This window comes from Sminthopsis crassicaudata, chromosome 2 (genome assembly GCF_048593235.1).
Source record: "Sminthopsis crassicaudata isolate SCR6 chromosome 2, ASM4859323v1, whole genome shotgun sequence".
Taxonomy (NCBI): Eukaryota; Metazoa; Chordata; class Mammalia; order Dasyuromorphia; family Dasyuridae; genus Sminthopsis; species Sminthopsis crassicaudata.
Window position 1 is genome coordinate 579,637,829 of NC_133618.1, and position 18,983 is coordinate 579,656,811.

At 31.7% G+C, this 18,983-nt stretch overlaps 1 protein-coding gene across 1 annotated transcript in view; it reads left to right on the top strand.

The window, feature by feature from the left end:
• SLK (STE20 like kinase) overlaps window positions 1–18,983 on the top strand; it is a 60,322-nt gene that overhangs the window by 35,980 nt on the left and 5,359 nt on the right. Inside the window, 6 exon segments of the mRNA XM_074295513.1 lie at window positions 984–1,114; window positions 1,325–1,448; window positions 3,139–3,318; window positions 5,640–5,732; window positions 15,766–15,895; window positions 16,513–16,637. Coding sequence (XP_074151614.1) covers window positions 984–1,114; window positions 1,325–1,448; window positions 3,139–3,318; window positions 5,640–5,732; window positions 15,766–15,895; window positions 16,513–16,637 — 783 coding nt within the window.

Here is an 18,983-nt window from a genome sequence, read left to right on the forward strand (position 1 = left end):
GTTTTGCCCAGGGTCACACTGCTCCTAAGTACCTGAGGTTGGATTTGAACTTGGATCTTCCTGACTCTGGGCCTAGTGCTCTATCTACTGTACCACCTAAATGTCTTAGGAAATAGCAATGAATTAACATTATAATTTTATATTGTAAACTTTAAAATAAAAAGAAATTGAAAAAGTTGAGGGAAATTTTGGCTAAGTCTTTTAAGTTTAGTGGCCAAAATTGAGCTGTCTTTTTAAAAAAATAATATTTCCAGCTCTTGGCTCCAGGACTCACATATAACAGGGACTTTTGTGCTCATATTCTAATGTTCTGTGTATTTTCTTCCCTCTGACACCACCTTTGGCCCAAGTTTTTATCCTTTACTCTTCTAATTTCAGTATTGATCATAGATCTTTTCTTTAATCTTTGGCATTTTCTCTTAGTCTAGGTCCTGGCATCCAGGACCCTTAGGGCTGCAGAGATGAAAGGAAAGAGGTCAGAGAGCCTGCTTTCTCTCTATATTATATACATGCATACATATATACATACAGGATTTCCTTCTTAGTCTCTTCAAGTTTCTAATGAAAGGTGGAAAGTCAGGGATATGGGAACAAATGGCATTAGACTAGGACTAATATGTTGAGAGCACAGGAATTCTCAACCTTGGGGTGTATTTTAAATTATCTTAGTTATTAATTTTTTATGGTTGTGGTAGATTCTTTAGATGTAACATTCAGGTAATGAAACTGATTCCACTAGCCAAATAAACAAATTAACGTCATGTTTTTATGCTCATACTGCATATAGTTAATCTTTGTAATTTGTTATTCTTGAAACAATTTAAGGATTTGAGGTTTATCATTTTAAACTAACAATTTAGAAATAATGCAGGAAATGTTGCTCCCTGCCCACTCAATATATACTACTCAATTCTTATGAAATAATGATTATTTTTATTAAATTGTGACTAAAATATTAAACAATAATGAATTCTGTCATTCAGGAAACAAGAAGACATAAGAAAACATTGAAGAAAACAAGAAAATTTGTTGTTGATGGTGTAGAAGTGAGTGTGACAACTTCAAAAATAGTTACAGATAGTGATTCAAAAACTGAAGAATTGAGGTTTCTTCGGTGAGTAGGGAATGTTGATGTTGTCAATGCATACTTTTATATGAAATAAATTTTGAATCTCTATTCTGTACAATCAAGATCAATTTGAGAAAGCTGTAAATAAATGATGTTTAACTTGTTAGGTTCTTGCCATAACTTTATATAAAAATTAGTTTTATCCTTTATTTTATGTCATTACCATTTCTTCAATTATCATTATGTTTTGACCAGACGTCAGGAGCTTCGAGAATTAAGATTTCTGCAGAAAGAGGAACAAAGAGCTCAGCAGCAGCTCAACAACAAATTGCAGCAACAGCGGGAACAAATTTTCAGACGTTTTGAACAAGAAATGATGGTGAGCCTTTGGGTTTTACACCAGCTTTTAGAAAAGATAAGTCAGTGATTCAAAAAAAAAATGCCCTATTGATAGAACAGTTTTTTGTCTTTCTTCTCCTGTCAGTTTCTGTGATTACATATAACATGCTACATTTGTAGTGCATTCCTTCTCCCCCTTTTTCCATTTTCTTCTCAATCATTATGAATAGTTTGAACATTCCATCTCATTTACCTTGGTTTGTCTCTGGTATCCTGATTTTGATTTCTATTCAGGATTGTTTGGCATGGGACTAAGTCACTTTTATACTTCATAATATGCCTCTAGAGGAGTTTTCAGTTTGCAATGCTTTTTACTATTAATTTAGAGAAAACTCCACTGAGAAATAAAATATTTAATTTCCATTATGCTTATTTGTGTTTTCTCTGTGGTTACAAAAATTAAGTGTTTTATGATAAAATTCGATTTTTAAGTGCAGAATGACTGTATTAGTTTGGCAGCAGAAAAGGGCATTTTTATTTGTACCATTATAGATTTTTAAATGTTCTAATCATAGTTTTTAAGATCTAGTCCTTTGCTATAACTATGTAATAGCAATTCTGTTTTTCTAATTATTATTATTTTTAGATAAGACTTTAAACCCTTGTACAGATCTTTTTGTGTCATAATGTCAGAGTAAAGCGCAAGTATTTTCTTATTGCTCTCTTACCTACTATTTCTAACCTTTTTTGAAATCTGTTGAGGGCAAAAAAGGTTTTGAGGGAAAGAAGGAAGCATTTAAGATTTTACATTTATATAACCCAGAGCAGAGAGAAAGAGGGAGAGAGAGGGAAGTGGGAGGGGGACACACACACACACACACACACACACAGAGAGAGAGAGAGAGAGAGAGAGAGAGAGAGAGAGAGAGAAATGCAAAGCATGTTTCTGTTCACTAGGGCTTTTTAAAATATTTGTTGAAAACGCTGACAAAAAATTAATGCTATGCTATTTATATCAACTTAGTAGTTTATTTTAATAAATTTACAAATGAACTTTCTCTTTCCTAAATTCACTGCTTTCTAATCTCCATTTCCCTAGAAGAAATTTTGCTATAATGCCTCTTCTAATTATTTCTTTAATAACTTAATTACTACTACATTGGGAAACCCAAAATTACTTATGTGATTTGCAGGAATATTTCTTTTAAGAGTTGTATCTATCATAATTTTTAGTTCAAAAATAAAATGCAAGATATTTCAGGGCACTTGATTTGGAATAGAAGCCTATGTTTATTTTAAGAATTTTGAGTTCAGAAGTAAATTGAAAAAATATAGTGATTGTATTATTTTAGAATACACTTACTGAGTTAAATGTCCTTTGTCTAGCAGAATTTCTATTAACTTTGAGAATTTTCATTTCTAAGTTTGCTTACCATTGGCTTTTTTTTTTTTCTTTTTTAGTACAGTGTTATTTTAGTTTATATTAATCATGGACTTCTTAGAGAAGAATTTCATAATAAATTGCAAAGTTAAGCAAAGCATGCATTTAGAACTTGGACTTGGAAAAATGAACTGTTTAATGTGATAAAGTATTAGCCAGGATTACTGCTTCAGCCTTTGCTGATTACCATGTATTCTAAGTGACATGTTCAAATCAGAAAAGTTGTAATTTTTTAAAAAGAAGTGGTTTAAAAGTGTTATGGTTATCTTTGGGATTGATTGTTTTGCAGAGTAAAAAGCGACAGTATGACCAAGAGATTGAAAATCTAGAAAAACAACAGAAACAAACAATAGAACGCCTAGAACAAGAACATACAAATCGCTTACGAGATGAGGCCAAACGTATCAAAGGAGAACAAGAGAAGGAACTGTCCAAATTTCAGAATATGTTGAAAAACCGAAAAAAAGAGGTAAAAGTGCAAACTTTTCACATAATGAGTCATGCATAGAATTACTGCAGTATTTGAAAACTTTTGAAGAAATTAAATGTTTTTATTTATTTATTTTTTCCCCTGAGACTGGGGTTAAGTGACTTACCCAGGGTCACACAGCTAGGAAGTGTTAAGTGTCTGAGACAAATTTGAACTCGGGTCCTCCTGAATTCAAGGCTGGTGCTCTATCCACTGCGCCACCTAGCTGCCCCCAAATTAAATGTTTTTAAAATGAAAATATGAAATATAAGACTATGATGACAGTTTTCACAGATTTAGTAATGAATATGAATATTCCATATTTTTTTCCTTTGGTTAAACTTGATTCCTTTTTTCTTGAAAGGAAAACCTAGAGATGCTAACATTCTCAGATACTCTCAAATGATTTCATTTTTAATTGAGGTGTTCATTCTGTATTTTAATGTCAGAGGATTCACATTTACATAATGTATGAAGTCTGGTATATTGATAATGATTAATTCCATAGATTTGGATGAAAAAGCTGTAATTGACTTAAATTGAAGATTTGTACTAAAACATACAATTGATGTGTTTATTCTTTTCCATAAAAAAATGAAGAACATTTTAATCTACTAAATCTTCTTCCTTTTTTTGGCAGGGTAGATAGGTGGTAATGGTAGTGGTGGTAGTGAAGCAATTGGGATTGTTTGTTTTGTTGTTTTTGCAAGACAATTGGGATTATGTGACTTGTTCAGGGTAACACAGCTAGTAAGTATTAAATGTCTGAGGTTAGTTTTGAATTCGGGTCTTCCTAACTTCAGGGCCAGTGCTCTATTCACTATGCCATCTAGCTGCCCTGAAACCACTGAATCTTAAAGATTTGATTTATAACTAACAAATCCAGAAATCTTAGAACTGAAACTTTTTTTCATTTACTGTTAAAGGAGATAATATTTTGTTGATTTTGTGTTTGGGACAGTTGCCCATATTGTTATATATTAAAGAAATTGGTTATGTACTAAATGATATATATATATATATATATACACATATATATATATATATATGTATATCTACATACATTTTTTGCAGTGCATGATAACTTTTTTAATTTTTTTACAAAACTCATCTCAGCTATTTTAATTAAGAGACTTTAAAATCTATAATGCTTTTTTCCATTCATGCTTGATTATTTTATTTAAGCCTGTATACCAAAAATATCAATATATTATTCTTAATGTTGTGGGATTTGTGAGTTAATGAAAATATTTGGGTAAACATTCTTCATTTTTAAACTATTATATAATATGTATTTTTTTCTTTTTCTTTTTGCTAAACTTCTTGCATTTGGGGAGTTTCTTCTTTTTATTGGTGATTGGGTCTTGGGGAAAATGACGGGAAATTTAAAATATATATCTTTGTTGAATCAAAAGCAATTTCTTTAACAGAACATCAGTAGCATGTGGTGATTTGGAGTCTGTTTTCTGTGGGTGCTTTTATATGTGATCATTTAGTTTTCAAAGTGGTATTGAAGATTCATGGTCAGAAGGCGTGCACATCTCGGATTCTGAAATGATTACATGAAGGGGCTAAAAAGATATGGAATCAGTTAATGATTATTAACCTTCTGGTATACTGAATCATATTTCCTAACAATCTGTCAGTTTCTTAAGTGGTGCTAACATTTAATAATTTTTCATTTACCCATTTTGTTATGTTTGGCTTGTGTATTAACATCAAAATATTTTTTAAAAATGGAATTCTAATTACTTTTGTACAAAATCATCTGCTGTGCTGATTTTTAAAGCACTTGATATAAAAATGATGTATTGATGATATCAAGTCTTAAGATTTGATATCTTTTTTTGGATATGCTAAAAGGGTTTATGTTAGAAATTATTCTTTTGTAATTCTCAAGCCAGACATGACATTTAGTATTTTTATAAATGACAACTTATCTTTCTTAAGATTTTTCAAATTATTTTAATAACCTTTCTCCTTTTATGACTATTTCAAGAGAATCAGTTGAATTTATCACTTTTAGTATATTTTCAGTGCTCAAGGTGATAATTTTATCAGCTGATTGTCTTTGATACATGTTTAAGAAAGAACAATGTATATAGGAATAGCTAGTTAAACTTTATTTGATATGAAGTTCCTTTTTGCACTCAGATGAAGCATGTTCTATCTTTCCTTTTTTGCCAGACTAACATCTTTGCTAATGCATGCCGAAAGGGAGCTTTGTAACTACTTTGATAATTTTAGCTTATATGCTCACATAACTGCTTGCTGTGGAGAAAGTATTATTTCCCCACCTCCTGCATGCTTATACACTGTAGGTTATAAATGAAGTGGAGAAAGCACCCAAAGAGCTGAGAAAAGAGCTCATGAAACGCAGGAAAGAGGAGCTTGCACAAACCCAGCATGCTCAGGTAACAGCAGCAGCTTAATGCTACTAAAAACAGAAAGCAGTATTATTCTCACAGCTTTAATAAACTTGTTTGTGAAGGGATATATTTTAACTGCAACTAATATTCTATATCAATTTGTCCTGAGGACATTTTGTTGTGTAAAAATTTATGCTAATGTTTAGAATTAAGTTAATGTGAAATTATGTTGAATGTTTGGAATATCATTAAGAAAAGTAAATTCTAGAAAACAGATGCCAAATAATTATGCATATGTGATCTGCACATTAAATATCATAGAAGCTTAATTTATACAGTAATTCCTGTTTTTCAAAAAATATTTATATAGCTGTGCAATAGAGATAAGTAAAACTCAAGTCTTTGAAATTGTCTAGAAAAATGTCATTGTTTCTATAGAGTTTTTTCAAAATTCAAGCAGTATTAGAAAATATATCAAGTATCTATTTTCAGTTTAACCAACTAAGTAGCTCTACTGTTCTCTGTTATGTTGAATATGAAGTGTAAGTTATCTAGTAGTCTAGAAGAGAAACACTGTTTTCTCTGCCAAAGGTGAACTCCAGGCCTCTTGCTCTAGATTTTAAAATAGTAATAAGGATAGATGATTTAAATAGGTCATTTCTTTAATTTTGATTGCCTTCTATTTAGAAGTAAGGATAGAGAAATTAGTCACAGAGTCACAGAATCCTGGAGCTGGAAGAGACGTTATCAATCGTCATTATTTGCCAAATGGATGAATTCCCCTTCTATGCCACCTCTGATACATGATTGAGAATAGTCAGTTTTCAGTTATCAGAAATATTGAATGAAAGAAGAGGTATAGAGAATAGAAAACAGTGAATAATCTAATTATCATTTAAATTTATCTTTGGAATATATTCTGAATCACACAATCAGCCATAAAGAGATATTTCTTTCTATGCTCAGCATTAGATAGTGGTCATAAAAGTATGAAAATCATAGAGTTGGAAAGGACATTCATTACCTTCGTTTTACAGGTAAAGAAACTGAGATCTAGTGAGGTCACATTTTTTCTCAAGGCCATATGAAACCCTTCATTTGTATTGCTTATATATTTCCAGGCTATTTTCTTCTTTAATGTTCTCACCTAGGAGGTGCGTTGTATTCTGATTCACAGGGTGTTGCTCAGGTTATGATTCAGTCTTTTCAGTTGTCATCTTGTACACTCTTCAACGCCAAAATGCAGGATGTAAGTCCCAAAAGCCTAAAGGATGGCTACCTCTGTTTTTTTCCCCTTTTTCTTTGACTCACATGTGCTTGTCACTAATTTCACTATAAGTTTCCTTAGCGAAAACTTAAGAAAAATTACCTTTAATAATACTTTATATTAGTAATTGATTTTTCAGAATGCTTTTATGTACATTTGATCTTTTATAATAATTTTATTTTGAGAAAAGATTATTCCCATTTTAGAGTTGAATAAACTGAGGCATAGTCAGTCAATAAATATTAAGCACTTCCCTTGTGCCAGGCACTGTTCTAAATGTTAAGATATAAAGAAAACCTAAAATCATATCAATCATCAGTTGCTGAAGTGGAACTTGAGCATAGGTAGTGCTTGACACTACCTCATTCTGCCTCAGGTTTAACTTAATCATTAATGATTTTTGTCTCATAAGTAAGAAAAAATGTTCATGTTAAAGTTATGAATTATGCACATGTGAGCAGTTGGGTGCTGTGGCTACTTTTTCCTTGTGTGAAGTGACATTTTGTGTTCTGTATTTTAAAGTATGGGTGTGGTCAGAAAAGCCAATGTAAAATCCAAAAATTTTAAAATGGCACGTTTAAGCCATTTTCCTCTTTTTCCTTTTTATCCAGTCATACGGTAGTCCAAAATATAATATCCATATGATATATAAATTAGCAATGCAATTTCATCTAAACTCTTTTCTTTCTCATAGCCTCCAGAAAAAAAGTTACCAACTAATTTCATCCCACAGTATTTGTTTTGATATTTGATGTTTATAGCAGTAGTGAAAAGAATGCGGTTTGATTTTTTTCAGAAAACAAGGCTTATCTTTTAATTTTTCAGTTATAGGACTCTTAAGAGTTTTTAAATACAATAATGAAAATATGGATGTTTTCTCCTCTCATTACTTTTCTGATCATGTCCATATATTTTAGTTTGTACCTCAGTAAAGCCACAAAATGTCTGTAAGAAATAGGTAAAATATCTATTATACAGAGCTAATATTTATTTTTGCTAATATTTATTAACAACTTGTATTTTTAATCTCTAAGGCTTTTCTTTCAATGTAAACAGAAATAATTTTGTAAGGTTGGGACAAGTCTTGTAACAGAATACTTTGTTTTTAAATCAAGGTTAATTTTGCTTTTTTAATGTGTCAATACTTTACTTTTCTTCAGTGGTGTTATATTTTAAGTTACTAATTTAGATTCTTTAGATGTTACCTTTTTTATGATTGTTTTTTTTCTCAATTAAATCCATCTACCCCTAAAGAAAGAATGTAGAATAACTTATGCTAAGATTCTGTGGTTATTCTTCCCTTGACTGTCCTTTTGTTATTTAAGAAAGTTACCTTTTTTTTTTTTTTTTTTTTACTGTCAGGGAGTTGGTAAATTACATAATTCTACTTGAAATTACTGATTCTTTCTCTCCTGTCTCCCCCCCCGCCCCATCTTTTTGTTTGTTTGTTTTAAAGTTGTTCTCTTTACATTTGAGAACCAACTCTGGGAACTTCTTTTTAAAAAAATTTTTTTTATTATTATAGCTTTTTATTTACAAGATATATGCATAGGTAATTTTTCGGCATTGACAATTGCAAAACCAACTTTTCCTCTCCTTCCCCTCAACCCCTTCCCCCCAGATGGCAGGTTTATCAATACATGTTAAGTATAAGTTAAATACAACACATGTATACATGTCCAAACAGTTATTTTGCTGTACAAAAAGAATTGGACTTCGAAATAGTGTACAGTTAGCCTGTGAAGGAAATCCAAAATACATGTGGACAAAAATAGAGGGATTGGGAATTCTATGTGGTGTTCCATAGTCATCTCCCAGAGTTCTTTCATGGGTGTAGCTGGTTCAGTTCATTACTGCTCTATTGGAACTGATTTGGTTCATCTCATTGTTGAAGAGGGCCATGTCCATCAGAATTGATCATCATATAGTATTGTTGTTGAAGTATATAATGATCTTCTGGACCTGCTCATTTTACTCAGCATCAGTTCATGTAAGGCTCTCCAGGCATTTCTGAAATCATCCTGTTGGTCATTTCTTACAGAACAATAATATTTCATAACATTCATATACCACAATTTATTCAGCCATTCTCCAATTGATGGGCATCCACGTAGTTTCCAATTTCTGGCCACTACAAAGAGGGCTGCCAGAAACAGTCTTGCACATACAGGTCGCTTTTCCTTCTTTAAAATCTCTTTGGGATATAAGCCCAGTAGTAACACTGCTGGATCAAAGGGTATGCACAGTTTGATAAGTTTTTGGGCATACTTCCAGATTGCTCTCCAGAATGGCTGGATGTATTCACAATTCCACCCACAATGTATCAGTGTGGGAACTTCTTTAACCGAATCCCTCTACCTTACTATAGTTTTGTCTTCCTTGTTTCTCGGAAGAATCTTCTATATTGGATGAATTACCCTCAGGGCAATAAGCAAGTTTATAAGTAGATAAAATTTACTGCGTTTCATTTTTTTGTACAGTTATATACTTCTTAGTTGAATTGCATCCCTAATCTGGTATTCAAATGTACATTATGAACATTGATTTATTTCTGACAAATTTATAAGTAAGGGATTAAATCCTCATTTTTACTGTAACACTTGAATAACAGATAAGTCAGGTGAGCTATTATAGATAATTCAGTCTCTACTATGAGGAATGCAGCTTAGGAGTCCTAATTTATGGTAAACTTTGAAACTATTTTTGTTAAGTTATATGTATAAAATCTTTTAAAACATACTCTGATTTTGTTGTCAAAGAGAGAAAAGCTACAACAAATTTACCATAGCTTTAGTATAACTATTTGACTTTAAAATGAATGTTTCAAAGAAATTTAAAAAATATATTTTTAAAAATACATGCAAAGATAATTTTTACTCCCCCCCCCTACTCCCATCCCTCGAGGCTGGGGTTAAGTGACTTGCCCAGGGTCACACAGCTAGGAAGTGTTAAGTGTCTGAGACCAGATTTGAACTCAGATCCTCCTGAATTCAAAGCTGGTGTTCTATCCACTGCACCACCTAGCTGCCCCTCAAAGATAATTTTCAACATCCATCCTCATAAAACCCTGTATTCCAAATTTTTCTCTCCCCAAAACATTAAGCAGTCTAATGTACAATTTTAAAAAACATATTTCTACATTTATTATTCTGCACACACATACAAAAAAAAAAAAACAGATCAAAAGGGGGGGTGAATAGAAAAAACAAGCAAGCAAAGAATAAAGGTGAAAATGCTATGTTGTGATTCACATTCAGTCCTCATACTCCTCTTTCTGGATGCTGATGGTTTTCTCCATTACAAGACCATTGGAATTGGCTTGAGTGACCTCATTGTTGAAAAGAGCTATGTCCATCAGAATTGATCTATGCATAATCTTGTTGTTACTGTGTACAGGGTTCTTCTCGTTCTATTAATTTCTCTTAATATCAGTTCATGTAAGTCTTTCCAGGCTTTTTTGAAATCAACTTGCTCATTATTATAGAACAATATTGCATAACATTTACATACCATGACCATTGTCCATTTGATGGGCATCCACTCAGTTTCTAAACTAGAAACTACATTTTTGTATATGTAGGTCCTTTTCCCTTTTTTATGATCTCCTTGGGATATAAGCTCAATAGAGATGCTGCTGCATCAAAGGGTTTGCACAATTTTATGGCCCTTTGGGCATAGTTCCAAATTGCTCTCCAGAATGGTTGGATCTTTTCACAATTCCACCAGTGTCCCAGTTTTCCGTCATCCCTTCCAGCATTTATCATCTTTTCCTGTCATTTTCACATATTATGATACATGTATTTCCCATCATATGCTCATACAGTTCAATTTTTAGCTTAAATTTGGAACTTTACTTTTATCTCTGTTGATTTTGGCTTTTGATTCTAGTATATTATGCCATTCATTATACTGTTCAGCACTTTTCCTAGTTTTATGTCATTGGTAATTGTGATAAACTTGCCTTCTATATGTTTATATAAAACATTAAATTTTGAAAAAAAGTCCAAAAAATGATCCCTTTGACAAGGCACAAAGAATTCTCTCCAAGCTGACATAATTTTATTAATAAAAAATGTCTACATGGAAACCTAATGTGACTAGATGAAGAGAGAGACAACTTATTTTCTTGACTATGTAACTGGACACATGGGTTTTCCCATAATTTAAAAAATCTAAAATGTTTTATTTATCTAGTCGGGGAAACATTTATTAAGCACCTACTATGTATCAGGCACTGAGCTAAGCACTGTTTTTCATTTTCAAAAAGGAAGGTGATACCATGACTTTCAAGTGAATTAGATTTAAACGAAGAAGAGCTATACAAAGTCACCAGCCTCTCTCTCCACTGGAGCTGTTTGAATCCAGTGGCAAGGTATAAATCATACTGATCTAAACCTATGATGAGATGACTCTGGATGCAGGCGGAGACCTTTTAAGCTAAGATCTTTCTCAATTTGACTGAGGAAAATATGATACAAATATAAAATAGCCCTTGAGGAGCTTACAGCCTAAAGGGGGAAGGAAACATACAAAAGGAAGGTGAAAAATGGGGATAAAGTAGAGGGAAGATACCAAATGTAAGGGCATAGTGAAGTCAGAGAACTTCCAAAATAGTGCAGGTAGATGAAAAATGAGATGTATGAGCTGAGATTTCTCTTTAAATTTTTAGTTTTAGATTCTAGAGTTCATGGCCCTATTCTCCAGAAAGACCAAAAGATAATGATGAGGTTAACTACCAAAACTGATGGAATCTTGAAGAATTACATTAGGTAATTTGTATATTTTCACAAAACTATCCTGTTTTCTGGTGATAAAAGACTGATGTTAGTCACATAAAAAATGATGTTATGGAATTGATCTAGATGCCTTTTCTTTTTTACTGATATGATTATAAATATGGTATTTATGCCAAATTACCCAATTTAGGTCACCTAGATAAAAATGTATCTGCCACTTTTAGCTATTTAAAGAATTATAGATAATCTTAACACATTTTTTAAAAGTTTAAAAAAATTTGAAAAGATAAATATTTAAAAATTATTTATCTTTAAAGCACAAGGACTTCTTTATTCTTTTTTTTTTTTCCAGTTTCAAATTCTTTACCTTCTCCTATCCCTTCCCCCCCAGTCATTGAGTAAGCAAGAAAAACAAAACTCAATATAAATAATGAATAGTCATGAAAAAAGCCATATTCCCTCATTCCCCTTCTCCAAAAAAAAAAAAATAGTCAAGAAAAGAAAAATAATGCTTACTTTTACACTCTGAGTCTATAAATTTTTTGTTTGGAAGTGTTTAGCATGTTTTATGACAAGTCCTTTGGAATTGTGTTAGGTCATTGTGTTGATTAGAGTTAGTTTTTCAGTAGATTATTCTCTTAGTTATGCTCACTTCACTTTGCATCAGTTCATACAGGTCTTCCCAGGTTTACTTGAAATCATCCCTTTCATTTATTGTGGCAGAATATTATTCTACCATTTCCACCTGTCAAAACGTCTTCATTCCTCAATTGGGGGACACCCACTAAGTTTTTAATTCTTTGCCAATAGAAAAAGGTACCATAAATACTTTGAACGTATGGATCTTGTTTCTCTTTTTTTGATTTCTTTGAAGTCTAGACATAATTATGGGACTGCTACACTAAATAATATCTATAATTTGATAGCTTTTTGATCATAGTTTCAAATTATTTTCCAAAATGATTAGATTAGTTCATAGCTCCTCTTTTCCCACATTTCCTCCAGCCTGTGTTATTTTCTATTTTTGTCACCTTAGCTGATCTGATGGTTGTGAGGCGTTACCTCAGACTATTGATATTTTTCTTCCTCTAAAAACTGCCTATTCAAATCCTCTTGACAGTTTATCATTTGGGAAATGATTCTTCTTCTTCTTCTTCTTCTTCTTCTTCTTCTTCTTCTTCTTCTTCTTCTTCTTCTTCTTCTTCTTCTTCTTCTTCTTTCTTCTTCTTTCTTCTTCTTTCTTCTTCTTTCTTCTTCTTTCTTCTTCTTTCTTCTTCTTTCTTCTTCTTTCTTCTTCTTTCTTCTTCTTTCTTCTTCTTTCTTCTTCTTTCTTCTTCTTTCTTCTTCTTTCTTCTTCTTTCTTCTTCTTTCTTCTTCTTTCTTCTTCTTTCTTCTTCTTTCTTCTTCTTTCTTCTTCTTTCTTCTTCTTTCTTCTTCTTTCTTCTTCTTTCTTCTTCTTTCTTCTTCTTTCTTCTTCTTCTTCTTCTTCTTCTTCTTCTTCTTCTTCTTCTTCTTCTTCTTCTTCTTCTTCTTCTTCTTCTTCTTCTTCTTCTTCTTCTTCTTCTTCTTCTTCTTCTTTTTATTTTTTCAAAATACATGCCAAGATAGTTTTCAGCATTCACCCTTGCAAAACCTTGTATTCCAGATTTTTTCCCCTTCTTCCTCCTCCCCTTCCCTTCCTGGCAAGTAATCCAATATATGTTAAATTATACATGCCCAATTCTTCTAAACATTTTTCATATTTATCATGTTGCACAAGAAAAAGGTCAAAAGGGAAAAAAACCCAAATAACAACAAAAAGGTGAAAATACTATGTTGTGATCCATATGTAGTCTCCATAGTCTTCTCCCTGGATGCAGATAGCTCTTTTCATCACAAATATATTGAAGTTGCCATGAATTACCTTATTGTTCAAAAGAACCAAGTTTATCACAGTTGATCTTTTTTTTTTTAGAATTTTTTTCCCACAGTATATATGCGTGAGTAATTTTTTAAAATAATATTATCCCTTGTATTCATTTTTCCAAATTATTCCTCCCCCTCCCTCCATTCCCTCCCCCCGATGACAGGCAATCCTATACATTTTACATATGTTACAATATAACCTAGATACAATATATGTGTGTAAATACCATTTTCTTGTTGCACATTAAGTATTACATTCTGAAGGTATAAGTAACCTGGGTAGATAGACAGTAGTGCTAACAATTTACATTCACTTCCCAGTATCACAGTTGATCTTTACGTGATCTTGTTGTTGCTGTGTATAATATCCTCTTGGTTCTACTTACTTCCCTTAGCATCAGTTCATGCAAGTCTTTCCAGGCTTTTCTGAAATCAGCCTGCTCATCATTTCTTATATAATAATATTCCGTTACATTTATATACTATAACTTATTCAGCCATTCCCCAACTGATGAGTATCCACTCAGTTTCCAGTTCCTTATGGCTCTTATTCTTAAAAAATCAACTCAATTTTTATAAATTAGAAATGAGACCTCTATCAGAAAACTTACTGCAAAGATTCTCTTCCTATCCCACCCAGGGATGCTGCTTTTTCTTTTAATCTTAACTTCATTGTTTATATTTGTGGAAATTTTAAAAATTTTATGGAGTCAAAATTATCTATTTTACCTACTGTGTACTTGTCTCTTGTCTGTGTACTGTGTATGTATTCTTCTCCTGTCTGTAGATCTGACAAGTAATTTTTTTTCCTGCTCCATTAATTTGCTTACAATATCATCTTTTATGTTTAAATCATGCACCCATTTTTAGCTTATTTTGGTATACCACATGAAATGTTAGTCTATGTCTGGTTTTTACCAGTTTGCTTTTCAGTGTTCCCAAGTTTTTGAGCTCTTGCCTTAACATTTGGGTTTATCAATCATAAAGCATTTTTACAAAGTATGCTTAACAGAATAGCATTAAACCAATTATAGGGAATTAATTATCCGCCACAGAATCCCCATAGTAAGGTAGATTTCCCCAGTGAATTTTGTTAACCAAGACAACCTCATCCCTAATCCCCACACCTTCAACCATGGATGGTCTGATTTTGGCTGAAATTTTGTGAATCTAGATTCTAGATCATGTCAGATTTGAACTACCGTTGATCCAAGGGACATATTTGATTTAGGGGTTCATATCTGTTTTCATGTGAACAGGAAGATTTTGTGTGGGGTGTGTGTGTGTGTGTGTGTGTGTGTGTGTGTGTGTGTGTGTGTGTAAGGATTCGATCCTATATCTTGGGGTCTAGATCAGAAGTGATCTGGTCTCTTAAGGAAGAAATGAAGTCAATTGATCATTGAATGTTTAATGTAACTATGTGGATTTGCCCTCCTTTTTTGAACACCCTCTAGCATAATCATTTAATAATCAATCTAACAGATACCCAAATCTACATGATGTTATAATTTAGCATAACCTTCTTGAGACTAAATCATCCAAAATCCACCTAAAAGCCAAAGCCTATGGTAATGTTGTAAAGTTACAATGTTTTTCATTTGTTGATTGAGGGCAAGTAACCCTTAATCTTGTTCTTTCTTCATAATTCTTCAGGAATGATGTGGGCCTCAAATCATCATTCTTGGCACATGTCTAAAAGGTATCTTTATCCAAGACTAATATAATTACTTTCTTGCTAACCATTGCTTTTTCCAGGGAAAAAAGTTTTAAAATTTGGCTTTAAAAATTAGTTGTGTAAACCATCTTTCTAAGAGACATTGCCTATTTTTTCTTATTTTCTGTAGTGTACTTTGTACCACTTCTAGAAGCAAAATGTTAGTGTAATAGTAGTCTGTGTAATTGTTACTGTGATTTTTATAATTATTATTGTGTGTAAATTTCTGGTGTGTGCATTGTCCTTAGTTTTGAGTTTAGAATGATATATATAATAACCATTTTACTTTTCTTTCTGGTTATCCAAAAATTGGATAATTACACATTTAAAAAATCTTGAGCATTTTGGTGATGTGTATGATAATGATCTGGGCCTCTTGTTTAAACATTAATATATACAGACGTATTAGTATACTCACAGAATAGTTGTTAATAGATTTTTGCATGTATCTGTTAGGAACAAGAATTTGTTCAGAAGCAACAGCAGGAATTAGATGGATCACTGAAAAAAATCATCCAACAGCAGAAGGCAGAATTAGCTAACATTGAGCGAGAATGTCTAAATAATAAACAGCAGCTCATGAGAGGTATGTAGAAATATGCAGCTTGTATATGTGAAAGTAGTAGCAATAACAATATTAAAAATAATTTATGGGGTAAATAGATCAATATTGTTCTTTTTAGGGAAAAGAAAGGATAAAAAGGAAAAAAGAAGAAAGGAGACCCCCCCCTTTTTTTTTTTTAAGAAATATTGTTAGATTTATAATATTTTATGCAAATAGAAAACCAAAATGAGAAATTAGCTCCTTTAAAGTTAGCTAAGTAGAGCCAGAAACTTTCATTAGTGATATTGGGTTCCTTCAATATCTTATGCCTTTGGATGTATTTCATGATTACATAATGGGATGGAAATGGAAATACTTATTTCTTCTAAACATTTAATTTTTATACTTCTTTCTCGTTAATTTGCCTCAGTGGAATTTTGGAGGGCATTAACTAACTATTCATAGAAAATTAGAACAGGATGGAAAGAAGTAATAAATTGCTACTATCTATACAATTTTGGTAATTTTTCATTTGTACTTTAAAATTAATAAACTGTTAGAAATAGAATACATATTTTAGGTTAATATTAAAATGAGAAAACAAGAATGTATTAGGGGAAGAAATCAAAAGCACATTTCTGAAAATTGTTTTCTTTTAGCACGTGAAGCTGCTATTTGGGAACTTGAGGAACGACATTTACAAGAAAAACATCAACTGCTTAAACAACAACTCAAGGATCAGTATTTCATGCAAAGGCATCAACTACTTAAGCGCCATGAAAAGGTTAGTGAAAAGACTGATGTTCTTTCTTTCTTTTTGCATTATGGTATTTTTAGGGTTTTTGAATGTTTATATATAATCCAGGAGAGAAGGGAATAAACATCATTAAGTACCTTTTATGTGCCAGGCACAGTGCTAAGTGCTTCACAGATATTATCTCATTTGATCTTTAACAGTAAGACTGAGAGGTTAGATAAATAATCCATTTTACAATTGAGGGTGCCCAAAGGACGGAGTAAAGAAGGGAATTATTGTGAGATTGTCCTTTTTTTTTTTTTTTTTTTCTTTTATTTTTTTTTACATTTATTTTACATTTGATATCTTTTGGTTTTGCATCATCTTATTTTCCAATTATGGCCTTTTCTGCTTGTCTTTTGAATCATCCTTTGTAAAAAAAAGAGTGAGAAAAGGCAAATCAGCAAACTTAAGTAAAAGATCAACTGAATCTGACCTCTGTTCTATGCTCTTGATCCCCCATTGAAGAAAAGAAGGGAGGAAAATTCATTTTAAGAAATTTCTTTTTTGGGACTAAGCTTTTTCATTATAATTACACAACATCTAGGTTAGTTTTTTCTTTCCATTTTAATTGTTGTTGTCATTTCTCATTCTTCTTCACATTTTATAACATGATACAACTTTTTCATGTTAGTCATGTAAACCAACTTAGGTTTTCTAATAGCCACATTTTAGGTTATTTTTTTTTTTGTTCTTATTGTCTTTTTTCCTACCACGTTTCTTTGTAGAATTGTAGAGTAGTTAACTATATTTGATCAGGGTTGTAAAACTATATATTTTAAAATCATAAAAATGGCAGCTAATTGAAATATCTAGTTGCCTTTTTAAAATATAATCTTCATTTTGCTTTGTTATAATGACTTCTTAGACTGTTCAGAGTATGAAAATGAGGACTTGTGCTTAGGTCCTAGTAGAAAGAGAATTTGAAGAATTAGTTTATTTTAATTATTATTATTATTAATTTTAAACAGGAAAAAAGCTAAATAAATATCCATTTATAATTACTTTTATTTAAAGCACTATAACTATGTTGTAGTAACTCAGGTTGTTTTGTGCCTAATTTTTGATGGTCACTGTATACTTTGGCAGAAGTAGGGACGTAAAGATTTTGCCTTTAAAGACAGTTCTTTTTGATGGGGGAGAAAATTACATTTTTAAGTGGCTTAGTTGAAAGAAAAGCAAAGGGAGGTTGGGTAGAAAAATTTGTTTTGTTTTCATTTCACTCCAAAAGATCAAGATTTTATGGAAGAAAAATCTGATTTTTCATGTTTCTTAAGTATCTATTATCTGAAAGATTTTTAGGCAGATTTTCTGTTATTAGATGAAAATGTAGCTTTTATATTTGTATTTAAGTGGGGATTTTATATGCATAAATTCTAAGGCATATTAAAATTGAGTCAAATTTACTTTTTAAAAAAAATTAATGAAACCAGCTTTTAAAAAATTTGTTAAATCATCACTTTTTTCTAGCACTGGTGGGTTAAGAAATAAATGAGGTTTTTCCCTTAAGAAGTACAAGTTAGAAACCTAATTTAAATTAGACAGATACATATTACATGATGGTATGCAGTTTTAGCCCTTTAGAGTATAGAAGACATAAAAACAATACCATTCATGGACAGCTTCCTATTTCCCACTGTTTTACATCTCAAATATCTTAAACCTCTTCTGTCATCCTTTTCTCCTTTGCTCTTTTCTTTAACTAAGAAGTAGTTCTCTTCTTTGCCAATATCAATCCCTCTTTTGGATTTGACTTTACATTCATCCCCTTCAGTCTTTCTATTAGCTTCTTGTCTGCTATTAACAATTAACACTTAAAAAGCCTTCACTTGAAGCCATCAAATTGTCATCCTTTATCTCTTCTTCCTTTTACAAAGTTTTTTTTTTAAATCCTTATTGTCTCTTCTCACTCATTTCTCACCCTTTTCAATCTGGTTTTCTAACTGAAAGTATTTTCTTGAAGGTTACCCATGATCTCTTAATTACTAAATCTTCTCTCCTTACTCATCCTTGGCTTTTTTCTACAATGTTTGAAGCATTGACTAGTTTTTTCTCCATGGGTTCCATGACACTGCTCTCTCATAGAACTTGTCATACTTTTCTGAAGCTTCCTTTTCATCTTTGCTGGATTACCCATAATAAATTTTGCTGTCTATGCTGATAACTCCAGATTTGTATATCCAGTTCTAGTCTCTCTTCTGAGCTCCATTCCTGTATTACATATTGAACATTTTAAACTGGTTATCTGAAAGGAAACTCAAACTGATGTCCAAGGCAGTAATTATATTTGTTGCCAAATATTGCCCTTGTCTTTTTACTTGCTGAAGTTTGTGG